Genomic DNA, 18,246 nt, shown 5'->3' with positions numbered 1-18,246 from the left:
TGCGGGGCAGGCTGGGAGTGCGGGGCAGTGGTGCGGGGCAGGCTGGGAGTGCGGGGCAGTGGTGCGGGGCAGGCTGGGAGTGCGGGGTAGTAGCGCGGGGCAGGCTGGGAGTGCGGGGCAGTGGTGCGGGGCAGGCTGGGAGTGCGGGGCAGTGGTGCGGGGCAGGCTGGGAGTGCGGGGCAGTGGAGGGCCGCGGTGTACTTTGGGAGGTCACGTCACTGCGGGTTGGTTGCTGCTACGTGGAGGAGTTGTGAGTGAGGCTGGAGACACAATCGGAGTCCCGCGATCAGTTTCCCACCGCCGTCCCAGGCCGGCGGGCCGGCCACTTCTGCTAAACGTCGCCGCACTAACGGAGTCTGGGGTAGGGCCTGGGTGAGCGGCAGAGGCTGTCGCTATAGAACGACGAACGGCTCAGGCCCGGCCCTGTGTATTTAAAAGGCCTCGGCGTCTGCGCTTGAAGGCTGCCCGCAGGATGAGTTGGTTCAATGCCTCGCAGCTGTCGAGCTTCGCTAAACAGGCGCTGTCCCAGGCTCAGAAATCGATCGACAGGGTCTTAGACATCCAGGAAGATGAGGGGGGCTCCTGGGCTGACAGCATAACCACGGGATATGAGGAAGGTACAGTGCGTCCCAGCAGTGTTACCAGACCGTACACTTAGTGACAGACACTCGGTCCTCAGTGTGACTGCTAGATTGTCATAAAATGGAGTCAGATCAGTGGAATCCAAATAGCCAGTTGTATTATTTTTGTTTTTATCTGCCCAGTTAATGTTTATCTTCCTTCCCCGCCTTCATTCTTCCTCCCCTTTCTCTCCATAACAATAATTAGAGTGTGTTGCACTGATACTGGCATTGTGGTTGTCATGTCACTTGCTGCGAATTATTTTTCTATCATCCTGTGTATATATAAATAATTTTAACCTATCCATAGATTACTTGCCGTTCAAATGGATTTTCAATAGGCTGTATGTTAATATACCTGTAAATTGATCTTTGGGATATTAAATCACATATATGTAAATTTATAAAAGTAAACTTATTTTTTGGTGATGGAGAAGCATTCTGCAATATAAAAGTAATTCACATTTTATATTGCTATAAGTATCAGTACAGGAGAAACTTTGATCGAGATAAATAATTACAGGCAGTGTTATATTTGTTCAGTGTTTTGCAGCTGTTTTGCCAAAACTGGTCTCAAGAATTTTGTAATTTGACTGTTTTAAATGCAAACAGATTCACTTTTACCTTTCTGTGAGTTACTTGACAATTTTCAATCAGTATACTTTTAGCACAAAGTTTAACAGCACATTATATGACATTGATATGAAATTCAAAGATAATGGAGTGTGAGAAAAGGAGTACAAATTAATCTTTGGGGTTCAGATGAGATCCATAAACAGCGCAAGCTTTGCTCCTGCGGTTTGTAACTTCATCAGAACCCACACTTTGAAAGAATTATGTGCCCCATATTTGACTCTTTTAACAAAATATATATAATTGACATTTCCCCTTGCAATTTCATTCATCTCACTCTTATTTGTGAATTCACATTTGAAAATGCAGTTGAAGATTGTTGATACTTTTAAAACATTTTTTAAATGTAATCAAGCAAAATTGGAAATGAAGCTAAACATTAGCATTTTAAAAGGAGAGCTCCCTCCATTGTTTTTAATGCTTTGAAGTGCAACTCCACTGCTCCAAAAACTGGGAGTGATTTTTCCTATTTGGGAGAACAAGATCTGAAATGAGTCCAACCACTTGGCTTCTTCTTTCATGACCTGCACGCCTCGGGGAAGACATACGAGGATGTGCTGTGATTGAATATTTTAGGTACTTTTAAAACATTTAAAGAAAAACATATAATCAAGCAAAATTAGAATGGAGCTAAACATTAAGATTGCTGGCGTACCACCATATTTGATACCAAGTGAGGCAAAACCAGAGAATAAAACATTTTCAATGGAACAATATTTTAAGGTGGAATGTCATCAGCTAAATTGAGTTTTTCTGTGTATATGCAGCTATATCAATTTTATTGGTTCTCTATTATTAAATGATTGTAGTGCTCTAATTTAAAATGCTTCAAGCATTTGTATCAAAATGCTTGAGTTAGAGGCAAATGCAGCAGCAGGAAATAATGTAGGCTACACTGAAAGGTAATTAATTCAATATTGGGTGTTTGAGATGTTCTGGATGGATAGAAAAGATGTGAGAGAAGGAAGCCGTAGTTATGCGTTTAGGAAAAATCTAGAAATTTTGGAGGGTGAAGTAATATCCTGGGAAAGACACAAAATATAAAGGTTTGGACTGTAAGCAATGCTATGGGAAATCCATTAATATATGAAGAAGTAAAATCAATATTATAATAATGGTTGATTTCAGTAAACCCACTATAAACTGGGAATTCATTAATGGAAGCGGGGTAGTAGATTCAGAATTAGGTGGTACAAGATTGCTTTTTGACTCTTGTGTGTCAAGAATTCCACTGCAGATAATTTACATCTAAATCTGACTTTTACTAGTTGTCAGGATCCATCCATAAAACAGCAGTGAAACCAGTTGGGACTAGTCACCACAATATGATTAAATTTAAGATTACCTGGCAAGCAGCAGCATGCAGGGCAAAATCTGCTTTTAAAAATGAAACTTGAGAGGAATGAAGGATGAGGTAAAAGGAATTATCTGGGAGATAGTCATGAAAGATATCTCAATTGAGGAAAATGCAGTATTATTAAAACTATAATATTGTTTATGCAATGTAGGTATCTACCCCCAAATTACATGTAAGCTAAATAAACAGTCCCTAAAATGGATGAATAGGTAAATTAAAATGGGAATAAAAAAGAAAAACAAACTATACAAACATGCCTGAAGTTTGGTGTAGGAATTGCCCAACACTTCAAAGAAGTTCAAAATCAAAACAAAGCCTATTCAGCTTTTCCAATATACTACAAGGAAAAGTTTATAAAAAGTTGCTCTAGGTCAAAATTATTGGTACAGTACATTTCACAGACCCTGTAAGACCAGAATTGTGTGAGGTAAACAGATTAGGGTGGGGGGAGGGGAGTAAAAGTTGAGAACTTTCCCTAATCAATCCACATTCGACCAAGTGACTGTTAATTCTGTCCCGGAAATGATAATCCGGGACAGAATTAACAGTCACTTGGACGAGTGTGGATTGATTAGGGAAAGTCAGCATTGATTTATTAAAGGCAAATCATGTTTAACTATCTGATAGAGTTTTTTGATGAGGTAACAGAGAGGGTAGATGAGGGCAATGCAGTTGATGTGGTGTATATGGACTTTCAAAAGACATTTGATGAAGTGCCGCATGGTAGGCTTATCATCAAGATTGCGGCCCCTGGAATAAAGGGGGCGGTAGCAACTTGGATACAGAATTGGCTAAGTGACAGGAAACAGAGAGTAGTGGTGAACGGTTGTTTTTCGGATTGGAGGAAGGTGTACAGTGGTGTATCCCAGGGGTCTGTGCTGGGACCACTGCTATTCTTGATATACATTAATGACTTGGACTTGGGTGTACAGGGCACAATTTCAAAATTTGCAGATGACACAAAACTTGGAAGGGTAGTAAACAGTGAGAAGGATAGTGATAGACTTCAAGAGGATATAGACAGGCTGGTGGCATGGGCGGACAGGTGGCAGATGAAATTTATCGCAGAAAAATGCGAAGTGATACATTTCGGTCAGGAAAATCGAGGAGAGGCAATATAAACTAGAGGGCACAACTCTAAAAGGGGTACAGGAACAGAGAGATCTGGAGATATATGTGCACAAATCGTTGAAGATGGCAGGGCAGGTTGAGAAAGCGATTAAAAAAGCATACGGGATCCTGGGCTTTATAAATAGAGACAAAAGTATGGAAGCCATGATGAACCTTTATAAAACACTGGTTTGGCCACAACTGAAGTATTGTGTCCTGTTCTGGGCACTGCATTTTAGGAAAGATGTGAAGGCCTTCGAGAGGGTGCAAAAGAGATTTACTAGAATGATTCCAGGAATGAGGGGCTTTAGTTACGTGGATAGACTGGAGAAGCCGGTGGTGTTGTTCTTGGAACAGAGACGGTTGCAAGCAGATTTGATAGAGGTATTCAAAATCATGAAGGGTCTAGAGAGTAGATAGAGAAAAACTGTTGCCATTGGTGGAAAGGTGAAGAACCAGAGGACATAGATTTAAGGTGATTGGCAAAAGAACCAAAGGTGACACGAGGAAAAACATTTTACACAGCGAGTGGTTAGGATCTGGAATGCACTGCCCGAGGGGATGGTGGAGGTGGATTCAATCATGGCCTTCAAAAGGGAACTGGATAAGTTCTTGAAAGGAAAAAAATTGCAGGGTTATGGGGGTAGCATGGGGGAGTGGGACTAGCTGGATTGCTCTTGAATAGAGCCGGCGCAGACTCGATGGGCCAAATGGCCTTCTTCCGTGCTCTAACCTTTCTATGATTCTAACTCAGTCTATCTGCAGTAAATGTACTGTTTACACTGAAGAATCTGCCCTAATGTGCTGCCGTGCCATTAGTTTTAGTCTTATTTTAATTTTCGTTGGCTTCAAAGTTCAAATGGATAGCGCTGACCATACCATAAAGAAAAGCGCAAAATATTTCCAAATTGCTAATGGCAATGTCCTCAAAACAAACAATTCATCCAACAGTCACTCACTATTGTTCACTTGTATAAAGTCGAAACATGCCCTGAACCATCGTAATGCTGCAGTACAGATTACTGGTAGGTGAGCCCACCCTGACAATCTCTCTTATTCAAATGCTGATCTCAGTTGTGCCACTGTGGGCAGGTGCTGAGTGGAGGCTAGGCGCTTTCCCGCAGCAGGATGGGGAGAGTCATAACCAGTTTACAATTGCACGTATCTCCTAGCTGCTTTATAGTCGCAGTGGTGGAGGCTTGGGAGCAATATTGACTATGAATAGATCGGCTTGGCTATGAATAATGCAAGTCACAGGAAGACCGAGAAAAGAGCGAAACATTCGAATAAAGTCACTATCTCCCACAAGAAAAAAGACCGACTTCATGTAAACCCAAAGTGTTAACTCTCACTCATTTATTTCAGTTTAGAAACAGAAGCGAAATAGACAGTTTCCTAGAAGTAAAGGGAATTAGGGGTTACGGGGAGCAGGCAGGAAATTGGACATGAATTTAGATTTGAGGTTAGGATCAGATCAGCCATGATCTTATTGAATGGCGGAGCAGGCTTGAGGGGCCGATTGGCCTACTCCTGCTCCTATTTTTTATGTTCTTATGTATTTATGAGCAGTTTTGATGTGTCTTACTTTGAAAAACAAACATCACTCCATGTGAAAATGGAATGTAAATGTGATGACATCCTGGGTCACTGCAACTATAACTCTTTGTCTATCCTTAATCTCTCAGCTGTCTTCAACAACATTGAGCACTGCATTCTCCCTCTGATCCACCTCAGCAGCACTGATCTCTCAGTTCCACTTCTACCTGCTCCAACACAGTCACTACATCACCTCAGGTAGCTTTTGAGATCCTCTCGTGTGCCCTGGACTCCATTCTTGGTTTCCTCCTATTCATCAGCTTCATGCTACTCCTTAGTGACATCACCTGCAAGCACAATTAGCTTCAGCATGTCCACTGATGATATGCAACTCGACCTCTCCATCACCACATCGACACCAGATGCATCTCACCGTTGGCAAAACTGAAGCCATCCTGTTTTACTCTTGACAGTATCTATATACCTTTGGCACTTGAACACAAACCCCCTAGCTGCTCACTCGGGCTGAGTCAAATACAACCTGTAAGTCTTGTCTTATCAATTAAACAACTAACGGGAGGAGGAGGCTCTGCAAACATCCCCATTCTCAATGATGGCAGAGTCCAGCACGTGAGTGCAAAAGACAAGGCTGAAGCGTTTGCAACCATCTTCAGCCAGAAGTGCCGAGTGGATAATCCATCTCAGCATCCTCCCGATATCCCCACCATCACGGAAGCCAGTCTTCGGCCAATTCGATTCACTCCACGTGATATCAAGAAACGGATGAGTGCACTGGATACAGCAAAGGCTATGGGCCCCGACAACATCCCAGCTGTAGTGCTGAAGACTTGTGCTCCAGAACTAGCTGCGCCTCTAGCCAAGCTGTTCCAGTACAGCTACAACACTGGCATCCACCCGACAATGTGGAAAATTGCCCAGGTATGTCCTGTCCACAAAAAAGCAGGACAAATCCAATCCGGCCAATTACCGCCCCATCAGTCTACTCTCAATCATCAGCAAAGTGATGGAAGGTGTCGTCGACAGTGCTATCAAGTGGCACTTACTCACCAATAACCTGCTCACCGATGCTCAGTTTGGGTTCTGCCAGGACCACTCTGCTCCAGACCTCATTACAGCCTTGGTCCAAACATGGACAAAAGAGCTGAATTCCAGAGGTGAGGTGAGAGTGACTGCCCTTGACATCAAGGCAGCATTTGACCGAGTGTGGCACCAAGGAGCCCTAGTAAAATTGAAGTCAATGGGAATCAGGGGGAAAACTCTCCAGTGGCTGGAGTCATACCTAGCACAAAGGAAGATGGTAGTGGTTGTTGGAGGCCAAGCATCTCAGCCCCAGGGCATTGCTGCAGGAGTTCCTCAGGGCAGTGTCCTAGGCCCAACCATCTTCAGCTGCTTCATCAATGACCTTCCCTCCATCATAAGGTCAGAAATGGGGATGTTCGCTGATGACTGCAGTGTTCAGTTCCATTCGCAACCCCTCAGATAATGAAGCAGTCCGAGCCCGCATGCAGCAAGACCTGGACAACATCCAGGCTTGGGCTGATAAGTGGCAAGTAACATTCGCGCCAGATAAGTGCCAGGCAATGACCATCTCCAACAAGAGAGAGTCTAACCACCTCCCCTTGACATTCAACGGCATTACCATCGCCGAATCCCCCACCATCAACATCCTGGGGGTCACCATTGACCAGAAACTTAACTGGACCAGCCATATAAATACTGTGGCTACGAGAGCAGGTCAGAGGCTGGGTATTCTGCGGCGAGTGACTCACCTCCTGACTCCCCAAAGCCTTTCCACCATCTACAAGGCACAAGTCAGGAGTGTGATGGAATACTCACCACTTGCCTGGATGAGTGCAGCTCCAACAACACTCAAGAAGCTCGACACCATCCAAGATAAAGCAGCCCGCTTGATTGGCACCCCATCCACCACCCTAAACATTCACTCCCTTCACCACCGGCGCACTGTGGCTGCAGTGTGCACCATCCACAAGATGCACTGCAGCAACTCGCCAAGGCTTCTTCGACAGCACCTCCCAAACCCGCGACCTCTACCACCTAGAAGGACAAGGGCAGCAGGCGCATGGGGACAACACCACCTGCACGTTCCCCTCCAAGTCACACACCATCCAGACTTGGAAATATATCGCCGTTCCTTCATTGTCGCTGGGTCAAAATCCTGGAACTCCCTTCCTAACAGCACTGTGGGAGAACCGTCACCACATGGACTGCAGCGGTTCAAGAAGGCGGCTCACCACCACCTTCTCAAGGGCAATTAGGGATGGGCAATAAATGCCGGCCTTGCCAGCGACGCCCACATCCCGTGAACGAATAAAAAAAAAATAATATATTGAATTTGCTCTGGATGTCTGTGGTCCTTATTTGGGCAAGTCCATTCCGTGACACATGAACACACCTGCAGCTACACACATCTACCACTAGATGGAACCTGATTAGCACCAAAAGTTATAGATCCCCAAAACTACTTACAGTATCACTAATGCACTGAGGGAAATGCGCTTTGTCCTGACTTTCCATGGGCAATGCCAAGGAGGTGGTTGTTGAAATGTAAGTAAATCATATGAAAACTCAGTTGCAAACTAAAGGATCCTGTAAATAAAAATTGAATAATTTTTAATTAACGCTTATCCTGAAAAATGTGGAAAAATACAAACAAGATAATACCAGTAATATCCACGGAAAGCAAATGCTTTCTAGTAGATGCCTGTAAACTGATGAATGCTGCTATTTGTGTGTCTCCTTAAAAGCTGCCAAAGTATGTGGTCCCCAGTGACAGAAAAGTTTAAATGCTGAAAATAAACTCCTTATGCTCACCCCCTTAGCCCCCTTTGTGGGCTAAGGTAGCAGTTTCTAAACCAGAAAGCAGATGATATCCTGAAGGAAAAATGCAATTTTGTATTGTATTTCTCGAATTCGGTTTGATAATTTTGATTATATTTTAATCAAAATTAAAATATATGATTATATTTTAATCAAAATTAAAATATAATCTTGAAAGCTGTTCTAAGTAGAGGATAACTTATAAAACACAAGTCAGCCTTTTGAACTCAAGAGTGGCTATCAGAAGTAATTTATGCTCACTGATTCCTGAGTTTAATCAGCTGGTTGATCTAGTCAGCAGCTGAGCCACATAGTCTAGGAAGTATATCGACCAGGTTTGATTCCTGGTAAGCACTGGCAGCTGATCTCAGATGGGATGACACTACCCCAGTAGCAGTACAGTTGAGCTCACCTCTAGGTTACGGAGGGGAAGATTGGTTCGGGTTGTTCTTGATCATTATCTAGTGACCCCTACTGGAATTGCCTGGTGGGTTAGGCTAAAATTACCCCCTTATTCTCAAGACTCACACATGAATAATAGTCACTTTTTTGAAGTCTTATGGGGAACTAGAGCCCAATGAAATTGTCCCAGCAAAGAGTCAACAGCAGGAGAGCAAGGCAAAAATTTTGCATAGAGAAAACAACAGCAAAATTGCTATTGTACAGGTAAAGTTTTTGAGGGAAATTTTTAGGTGTGCTTTCTACTTTAGGCAAGGATTCTTGTTGTGGTAATATAGTTCAGTCTTTAAATGTAAATGTGAAGCACTTCTGGAGTGATGGATTCAGTCGCTAGGCATTTTTGTTTTAAGGATAGAAACTGGTTAAGGGTGGGCGAGTTATTGGGTGCCTGAGCAAAAATGTATGCTGTTTGTCAGGGGCCTCTTAGTGAAGAGGATTTCTTAAAGACATTTTGTTATACTTGCCGGGTATTTTGGTAGTTCCTGTGTGTTAATGTATGTTTTTGGAAGGGTAGGTTTGTTGAGTAAGGATCATTTGTGTTATTGAGGGTTCCTAGTAGCTATGGTGCTGATGGGCAGTAAAACCCTCAGTGATTATGCCATGTTTTGGAATACTTTTGTAGGGGCAAGGACTTCTTAGTGTTCTCATACATTTTATAATGACAACGGAGAATGATAACATTTTGTCTTATGGAAGTGATCCCAACACCATTGTACAGCATTCTTTCAACTTTGTGTAAATGTTACTTTGCTTTTAAAATTTTTTTGAACAAAAAACAATTCTATCTAAATTGAACTTAACCTACACTTAGAGTAACCCAGAATTAAGAAACCAGTAAGAAGTACATACATCACTGTGTGAGTGGAGCCATTGTAGTGTGCAACCTTTGTGTTCTGTTCAACCTTTCGCTGATCTTTTTACCCCAAATCAAGACCATCTCTAAGACTGCATTCTTCCACCTGCAGAGCGTTATTTGTATACCTAACTCTTCTCTACTGCAGCCAAAATCCTATTCCACACATTCATCACCTTGAGGATTGATTTTTCAAAATGTACTCCTTGCTAGCCTCTTTACCTTTATTGTTCACAAACTTTGGAGGTTAATATTTCAGCCACTATGCCCCTGCTCCCTGGCATTCTCTCTCCAAAACTCTTCACCTTGCTACCGCTCTTCTGCTATCAAAAGCCTTCTAAAAAGCCGCCTTTTCAATATGTCTTTGCCTCACCCTTCAAAAAATGTCTCCTTTTTTGGCCAATGTTGATCTCTTGTAAAGTGCTCTGAGATATTGTTTTTTGTTGTTGCAGAGGATGAATGTGTCATTGATCAAGTTATCTAAATCTGCAATCAATAATTCCTGTAATAATAAAACTATCCAAGTTATTTTCTCTTAAAGTTCATTAAAATGGAAAGCTGAACAGTTTTTATTGTCTTCACACCTTATCACTTTTTAAAAAATTATAGCAGCACTGCCAGGAAAAAGCTCTTCCATCAGCGAAGGATGGGTTTCCACACAATGGGGATCGCCTTCAGAGGACAGTCCCGAACCTCATTCTGCGGCTTCACCGACAGCTATTACCACACCAGTTACACGAACTGTGGTGGATGAATCTGAGACCTTCTTCAGTGCCTTTCTGAACTCTACAGATGTTCTAACCATTGAGCAAACTCCAGTTGTCTCTATACCTCCAACCAAATCTCAGCTGCCCAAAGAAGTAGATGACACATTGACACTCCATCTCACTGAATCTGTTGAGTTAAATGTGCCGGAAAAGACAAACTCTGAAGAGAACTGTTCAATGGTTTCCCAAATAGATAACGCAGAATTTAAGACATCAGATCAACTTAATGATAGCCAGTTGCTATGTGCAGAAGCTGAAAGTTCAGAATCTTTTGGAAGTGAGGCGTTGCGGAATAAGGACGAAGTAAAATTAATTGAGAGAGAAAATGTGACTGCCTCTGTGACTTCTAAAGAAATTAAGCCAAATGCATTGGTTGCTTCTAGTAATGCAAGGGTGCATACAAACTCAGAAAAAGCTGAGCAGTCAGTGAGTCCACCTGACAGCCCATCAAAATCCCACACGCCCCCAGTGAAGGATTTGGTTTTGGAGGCAAAAGAGCAAAAATCTGAGGACAGGCAAAGTAACACTCCCTCTCCACCTATTAGTACATTTTCATCAGGAACATCTACCACCAGTGACATTGAGGTACTGGACCATGAGAGCGGCATTAGTGAGAGTTCAGCTAGTTCTAGACAGGAGGCTGTAGATTCAAAGGCCAGCCTGCACCTGATGCAGACATCCTTTCAGCTACTATCAACATCGGCCTGTACTGACTATCACCGTCTCGATGAATATCAGAAACTTACAGAGAGCTGCAGCTCTTCAGATGCTTTTGAGAGAATTGACACTTTTAGTGTGCAGTCATTAGACAGCCAGAGCGTGAGTGAAATTAATTCGGATGATGAAATGTCAGGTCGGGGGTGTAATGTGGCCTCGGTGTCTCTTACTCAGTCTGTCTCCAATGCTTTGCCAACTGACGAGCTGGTAAATAATGTTGAAGAGAGCACAAATGACACTCAAAAGGAGAATGTACTTGATGAAAGTGAAATGGAAGAGAGTGGTCGAAGTGCAACACCAGTGAATAGTGAGCAACCTGAGGTCTTGCCTGTACTTGGTCTGACTGTAATTGAGAACCAAAATGCAGAAGATACTGAAATTACCAGGCCGTCAACCGGAACTGTTAGAGCTGAATGTCAACCCGATGGTGAATTTGAAAAATTTCAATTAGAAGAGGTAAACTTGTTTATATTACCATAACTTTATATAGTAGTCCTCACTGATATTAAAAAGGTGATTTTATGTGCTGGATTGACTTCACAATGATTACAGTGACGTTATTTTCTCCTCAGCATCCTACCCGGTTTTTCTTCAAGGAACTTCCAATATTCCCCCAAAATATCTCTCCTGACCTCTCTCATCCCCCTTTCCCACTGGAAAAACTTAATTTCAGTGCCATTGCTGAAATTAATTTGCAGGCTGTTTACGTCTGCCACTTTTTGTAATATATTGGATTTCTCTGATTTAATATCTCTTGTGTTTTATTTTAAAGTCCTAATTCTTTCCTCATGTGTGATAGGATTCATTTTTTGGTGAAGGAGGAAAAGGTGGTGTCAGCATAAGATTAAATATTGTCATATTTTCAATAATAAAAACTCGAGTATAATAGCCTACTGGGGATAATAGTTATGTTAATCAAAGCTCACCTCCCTGTATGGATTAGGCTAAAAGGTTTTCCGGATAGTATAATTCAGAACAAAAAACATGGGAGCACATGGTTAAGACCATGCAGGGAATAGTGTACTGTGATTTGTGAAATGGTTTATACAGAAGTAACAAATCATAGCTTATGAAATTACAGAACATGAAATGTATTTTTTTAACAGGTCACATTGTTATAGGGGTCAAACTTATTTAAAACCGCTGTTATGTAGGCTGATTTTTTACAGAATTGCGATATTTACAATATTTTCATTCCCTGTTTTTGGTCATTTATTTATATATTTTTTCCGCCAGTTTACTCTGCCCTCTCCTCCTCTCCTGAATGCGTTCACTCCTTGCCAAGGTATGGTTCGTCAGACTCTGGTTGCCCTCTAGCACGTTGTCCAAGAGGCTATTCATGTGTGAGTGTTGGCAGAGTATTTAACTACAGGGAACTTTACAGCCAAGTCCCATCCTGTCTTCACCTGATGTTCACACATGCAGTTGTAGCAGGGAGCATTGGTTACCAAATGGGTGCGGGAACCCTAGCTGATTTTGCTTTCCCTATCCAAGGGGCATTAATTGTAGTGTTCCCACTGCTTCCCTGGCTGAGATTAGCTAATTCAACACAGATTAGTATTTGAACCTTCTTGCCCTGTATGGCTCATTGCCAATTTTTGTCAATAGTGTGTGTTTTTGATATTCTTCCCTTACCAGATTTTTCATTCCTTACTCTATATTGCTAAAGTTGATATCATAGCTTGATTATTATTCATATTTATCTTTTAATGATCTTCAGATAATTGATGAGTTGACAGACAAGTTGGAAAAGAGAGAAGCACAGTTGTTGTCTGTTAGCAAAGATAAGGCAGCATTGGAGGAGGCAATTGATAACCTGAAAGAGTAAGTAAGGTTTATTAAAATGTTCTTGTTTTAGCTGTAAAAGATACTAGCTTGCAAAAGTTTACAGAATAAAATACTGGGTGACTCTTCAAATACCTTATTAAGTACAAAGAGTGGGACAAAAAACTATTTGTTAGCTTAATTCACTCAAGTCTGAGTAGAAGCCAGCAGCAGGCCATTTCCTTTTGTTTTGCTCTTTGTGTTCAGTATGGTATTAATATTAGTTCTAGAATAATTCCAAAGCATGTTTATAGTATCAACATAACTAAATGCAATCTTTGGTTTATCAAGCATTTATTTAATGTGTTGTCGTGTTGTTACCAGGCTTTTTGAAAAAAACATATTAGTATCAATATGCAATAAAAATATTGTACTTAGGCCTTAATTCATCACCTCACATTTCTCCCACAACCAGGGTCAAACCAGAACTTTACTTCAGTGTTTGATAGCTCCCTTCAGGCACAATTGAAGTTTGAAAGACAAAGTCTGTAATTCTATTGGTGGATGTTTCTTGTATTTCAAGTACCCGGGATATGAAAAAATTGCATGTCCATCATTACTCTTCACTGAAGTCCTGGGCTATTAGCTATATATATTATTATAATATATTAGCCACTGGACTAATAAAATATAGGCTTCACCTATGTATTATAAAAATAATATAATAGGGCAGAATAAGGAAGCAAAGTGTGTTGTGCTGTACAGCTCCATTGCCAATTTTATATCCTGTTCCTCAATAGCTTTTTAATAGCACTGAATTCTAGTTCCAGATACTGTCCAGCATATAGTGCATGAGTAGTTAGTTTGACATGTTAAGGCTCAAAGTTCCCTGTAAATGGGGAGGAAAATCACAGTGATCTTGAGTTCAATTTCCTGTTTAAAGAGTGCGAGTACAATGTATTCTTGTTGCTACAGCCCTTCAGTTTTGTCTGGAAAGTAAGATTGTCATTTCTGGTAGGGTTTTGCTAGTTTCTGTTGATCCAGAGTTTGTATTTCATAACTAAACACAAAAACACTGATTTAGTTTTGCTGTTATGTAGTCATTAATGCCAGTCTGTAACTTGAGTGCCAACAGTAATAGTTGTTAGGAAACTAAAGTTCTTTACCTCATATTTAAAAAAAAAATCTTCTTGTTAATAAAGTGAGATGATTAGACTGAAGGAGGAAAGCACAAGTATTTCATCAATAAAAGATGAGTTCACTCAGCGCATTGCAGAGTCTGAAAAGAAAGCCCAGCTTGCTTGCAAGGAAAGGGATAACATTAAAAAGGTAAGCAGAGTTGTTACCATCCTTTGAATTTTTCAATGTTCAAATCTAAAATGCAAGATTAAAGTTTCTGTAGCAATGTGTGAGAAATAAAACATAAACTGTGGGCACTATTGACAGAGACAAACTGTCACAATTACTAAACTTTCTTTTTTTCTGTATTTTAGCCATTCTTGGGGGCAGGGTGGAGGGGGAGTGGGGGGGTGGGGTGGAGGTGGTTGCTGTTTTGAGAGGGAACTCCTAATTAAGTTACTAAAGAGACACTTGATTTTGCTGGACCACCAACAGTTGCAATGAAAATGAATTGTAATATTTGAAAATATGAATATTTATACTTACATATATAAAAACGTCATTTTTTGTTAAAATTATGATTTTTCTTCTATGTAATTTGTGAGCTTTTAGGAATTAAAGACTATGAAGGCAGAGCTGTCCACTAGATTTACCTGTAATGAAACAGCAGATTTAGTGAGAGAGAAAGATGAGCAGATCAGAGGACTGCTGGAGGAAGGTAGGTCAAATGTGATGAAAATTTTGAAATCACTTAGTATTTTAAAGCATAACCACATTCAATGTTTGTAATATCCCCCACCTTAATAAGCAGAAAAGGATCACTGAATAATACCTGAAAAATTTGTTCAGCCCACAGTTTGAGAACTGTACTAATGAAGTATACTGTAAGGACGCAATATCTGATTTGTTTTAGATGCTGCACTGGTATCTGCTAGCATGGTCTCATAGCTCACTGACTAGCTCAGATATTGCAATGATGCATTACTGAGCAGACCCATGTAGTTTGTTTTGAAAGCTGTTTTAAAACATTTAATCAGGCTGTGTGTCAAGAAGTTTATAAAGAAAACGTCACAAGAACATAAGAAATAGGAGCAGGAGTAGGCCATACAGCCCTTGAGCTTGCTCCACCATTCAATCGAAACATGGCTAATCTTCAACCTCAACTCCACTTTCCGGCCTGACCTCCATTTCTCTTGATTCCCCTAGAGTCCAAAAATCTATCTATCTCAGCCTTGAATATACTCAACGACTCAGCATCCACAGCCCTCTGGGGTAGAGAATTCCAAAGATTCACAACCCCCTGAGTGAAGAAATTCCTCCTCATCTCAGTCTTAAATGGCCGATCCCTTATCCTGCGACTATGCTCTTTCGTTCTAGACTCTCCAGCCAGGGGAAACAATCTCTCAGCCTCTACCTTGTCAAGCCCCCTCAGAATCTTATGTTTCAATGAGATCACCTCTCATTGTTCTAAACTCCAGAGAGTACAGACCCATTCTACTTAACTTCAGCAGAAGTTTTTTTTAAAAAGTACATATTCAGTGCTTCACAATTTAATTCTTCTGAAACAAATTGCATTTGAAAACCGACAAGTAAGTGTTATATTGTAACTGGCCAGAAAACCTCAAAAGACCATTTAATTTTGGCTATGCTAACAGTACTGTAAAGAAAGAGACTTTTATATAGAGCAGTTCACATTATCAGGATGTCCCAAAGCACTTCACAGCCAATGAAGTCCGTTTGAACTGTTGTAATATAGGGCAACTTCTAAGATGAGAAATAATGTTAATATGTATAGAGTTAACCTTATGGGGAGATATTTCTTTCTCGCTCCTCTCATTTATTTACCGTGTATTCTTACTGTATCTATCTCTCTCTCTCTATCTCTCTCTCTCTCTTTTTTTAATATATATAAATAATAACATTATTTCTTGTCATAGAAGCATAAATTTGTATTAGGATGCAAACCTACTTAAATCTACAGAAGACTTTGTTTTAGAGCAAAATATTCAATGTAATTAGATGTGCCCATTCCAGGAGCAACCAGAAACACCATTGTTTGATTTAAGATTAGGTTGGATATTGAGATCCGCCTCAGCTTGTTTCTTAAATGAGCAGGAAAACAAGTTCCATTGGTCATTGTGCAACGATTGTGCCTTAACACAATAAATGGTACAAATAATTGCTATGCATTTGTACTGACACCTAGGGGGTACTCATTCTAAATCTGTATCAGTTGATGGACACTTTGGGCTCAATTTTAAAACCGAGCCGGGAAGGGAGCAGGGGGGGTCAAATTGAGGTCGGGAAACCCATTAGTACGGATTTCCTGGATGTCCTTACGATTTTGATGTAAGGACGTCTTTTTTTTTTTTTTGTCGGTTTCCTGTCCGATTGACTGGCCTGATTGACAGGCTGTTCTCAGTCGGACGGGAGAGGACGTGTTCAGGTAAGTCTACAGGTAAGTCTTTGTATGGATTGGTGAGGGGGGCATGGTTGGGCATGGGGTGGGCACTGTGGGCATAGGTTGGAACGGGGATCGTGAGTCATGGGGGATAGGATCGGGGTCAGTCACGGAGTGGGGGGGGGGTTGTCGAGTCGGGGGTCTGCGATCGGGGGGCGGGGGGGATGATCGGGGTCGGAGGCGGAGGGTCAGGGGGAGGATCGGGGTGGTGGGGGGGGGGGGCCGTGATCTTTGGGGGGCCGGCGCAGGTAGGCTTGTTGGGCCTGAGGGAAGCACTTCTGTTCCTCCAGGCCCACAAGCTGTGCCTTTCTAGGCACCTACTGTTAGTCTCGGGCCTTCTCGCCTCCTTTCACAAAGCGTAAAACAGAAGGCCCGGGAATCTCGACCGCCTGGGGTTCAATTCGGGAATTCGAGAAAAATGGAGCCTCCTTGAAAGGTTTTAAGGCTTGACCTGCCTCCCCACCCCCAACCCACCCGTTTTTTACTTTGAAAATTGAGCCCTTTGAGTCCAAATATACCCCCTCCAGAAAAGTGGACCTGGAATTTGCATCTTCATAAGAGCAGGATGAATTAAAGAAGATCTCCTTTTGTTCTATACCAGACTTTTTGATAGAGAAAAGATGAATACTTGGACCTCGGTTGCAATTTGTTTATGCTGGAAAAATATGTAAACATTTTGTTCTGGGTAGCTAGAAGCTATGAGACAAAGCAGCACAGATTTTATTTTTAATGCAATATTAACGATTTCAGGAGAGAAGCTTTCTAAACAACAACTGCACAATTCAAACTTTATAAAGAAACTAAGGATTAAAGAGAAAGAAAATGAGACCCTGGTTGCAAAACAGAGCAAGAAGACCAAAGAGCAAGGGGAGGAACTTAAGCATCTGCAGCAGGTCAGAGAATGAGATTCATCCTGTTGACAGAAATTGGCCCACTTTATTAAAAGATTCTTTTAGTTAATGAGCAATGTAAGTACTTCTGAAATACCACAAGATTTGGTAAGGAGGTTAGTAGATATTCAAGTCCATACATTATATTTCAGTCAAGGCCAGTAAACCTCCTCTTATCCTACCCAAAGCTTGTTTCTAGCTTTATATTCAGCTTTTGTGCATGCTTGGTGCAATAAATAAAGGTAAGCATTGTAGGATATTTCAGAAGTAATGGGCAATTATTTGAAGTTGTACTTCAAAAAAATAGTGACATACTTAGCAAAGTTGCATTTAATTGTGTTTTTTATGTTCATGAACAGCCAAACTAAAACACAAAAGACCATTTGTCGTTTTTATGGTTTTCCTGCAGGTGCTTGATGGTAAGGAGGAAGTGGAGAAACAGCATCGGGAGAACATCAAGAAGCTTAATGGTGTGGTGGAGAGACAGGAGAAAGAGATTAGCAAATTGCAAATGAACTTAGATGACCTACAGGAAAACAATCGCAGCCTTCAGTCTGCAATTGACAGTTCCTACAAGTAAGAGAATAAGGCACATAGGGATTAATTTTCTTTGGTAGACAGGGCTTGCAGATCACAAAATTGATGGTGGGGGGTACCGGAAAAGAAAGAAAAAAGTTAAATATTGCATGTTATATTTCTTTATTAAACGTTCAGAGAAGGCATTGTATGTATTACAGTGAATAGTTACTTATTCCCCCAATTTTGGAACTTTTAGGTCCCCCAAGCTGCAACATTTCCCACCTAAGAGAGAAAAGAAATAACTTCTAGGCCTCGTCCCATGTTCTCTGCAACCAGTTGCTTGGAAATGCACAAGATCCGTCCATGTTCAATTTTCCCTCCTCTCCTGCTTTCTTGATGACCAGTTAGGATTGAAAGCTTGCAATGAATGGGATTGAGGCCATTGGCTCATATAACACAGCACAGAGGTTTGTACTGGGCTACCAATCGCAAGCTTATCAGGTAATTCTGCAATCCAACACTCCTAGTAGGGAGCTGTGTTCACGAGGAGCACTGGTAGGAGAACCAGGGCCACCATACTGT

The 18,246-nt window shown here is 41.4% G+C and overlaps 1 protein-coding gene across 2 annotated transcripts in view; it reads left to right on the top strand.

The window, feature by feature from the left end:
- Positions 1–215: 215 nt before the first annotated feature.
- Positions 216–18,246, top strand: part of tmf1 (TATA element modulatory factor 1) — a 42,443-nt gene continuing 24,412 nt past the window's right edge. Inside the window, exons 1-7 of one of the 2 annotated variants that reach the window (XM_067998879.1) lie at positions 216–617; positions 10,040–11,367; positions 12,632–12,735; positions 13,878–14,004; positions 14,407–14,512; positions 17,006–17,148; positions 17,555–17,721. In XM_067998879.1, the coding sequence (XP_067854980.1) occupies positions 473–617; positions 10,040–11,367; positions 12,632–12,735; positions 13,878–14,004; positions 14,407–14,512; positions 17,006–17,148; positions 17,555–17,721 (2,120 nt within the window). In that variant the 5' untranslated portion in view covers positions 216–472. Of the gene's footprint in view, positions 618–10,036; positions 11,368–12,631; positions 12,736–13,877; positions 14,005–14,406; positions 14,513–17,005; positions 17,149–17,554; positions 17,722–18,246 lie in introns of both variants that reach the window. The other variant, XM_067998877.1, reaches the window with a different exon arrangement.

The sequence above is a fragment of the Heptranchias perlo genome, chromosome 17 (genome assembly GCF_035084215.1).
Source record: "Heptranchias perlo isolate sHepPer1 chromosome 17, sHepPer1.hap1, whole genome shotgun sequence".
Lineage (NCBI taxonomy): Eukaryota > Metazoa > Chordata > Chondrichthyes > Hexanchiformes > Hexanchidae > Heptranchias > Heptranchias perlo.
The sequence above is the reverse complement of the archived record's forward strand: the minus strand, read 5'-3'. Positions and strand labels throughout refer to the sequence as shown.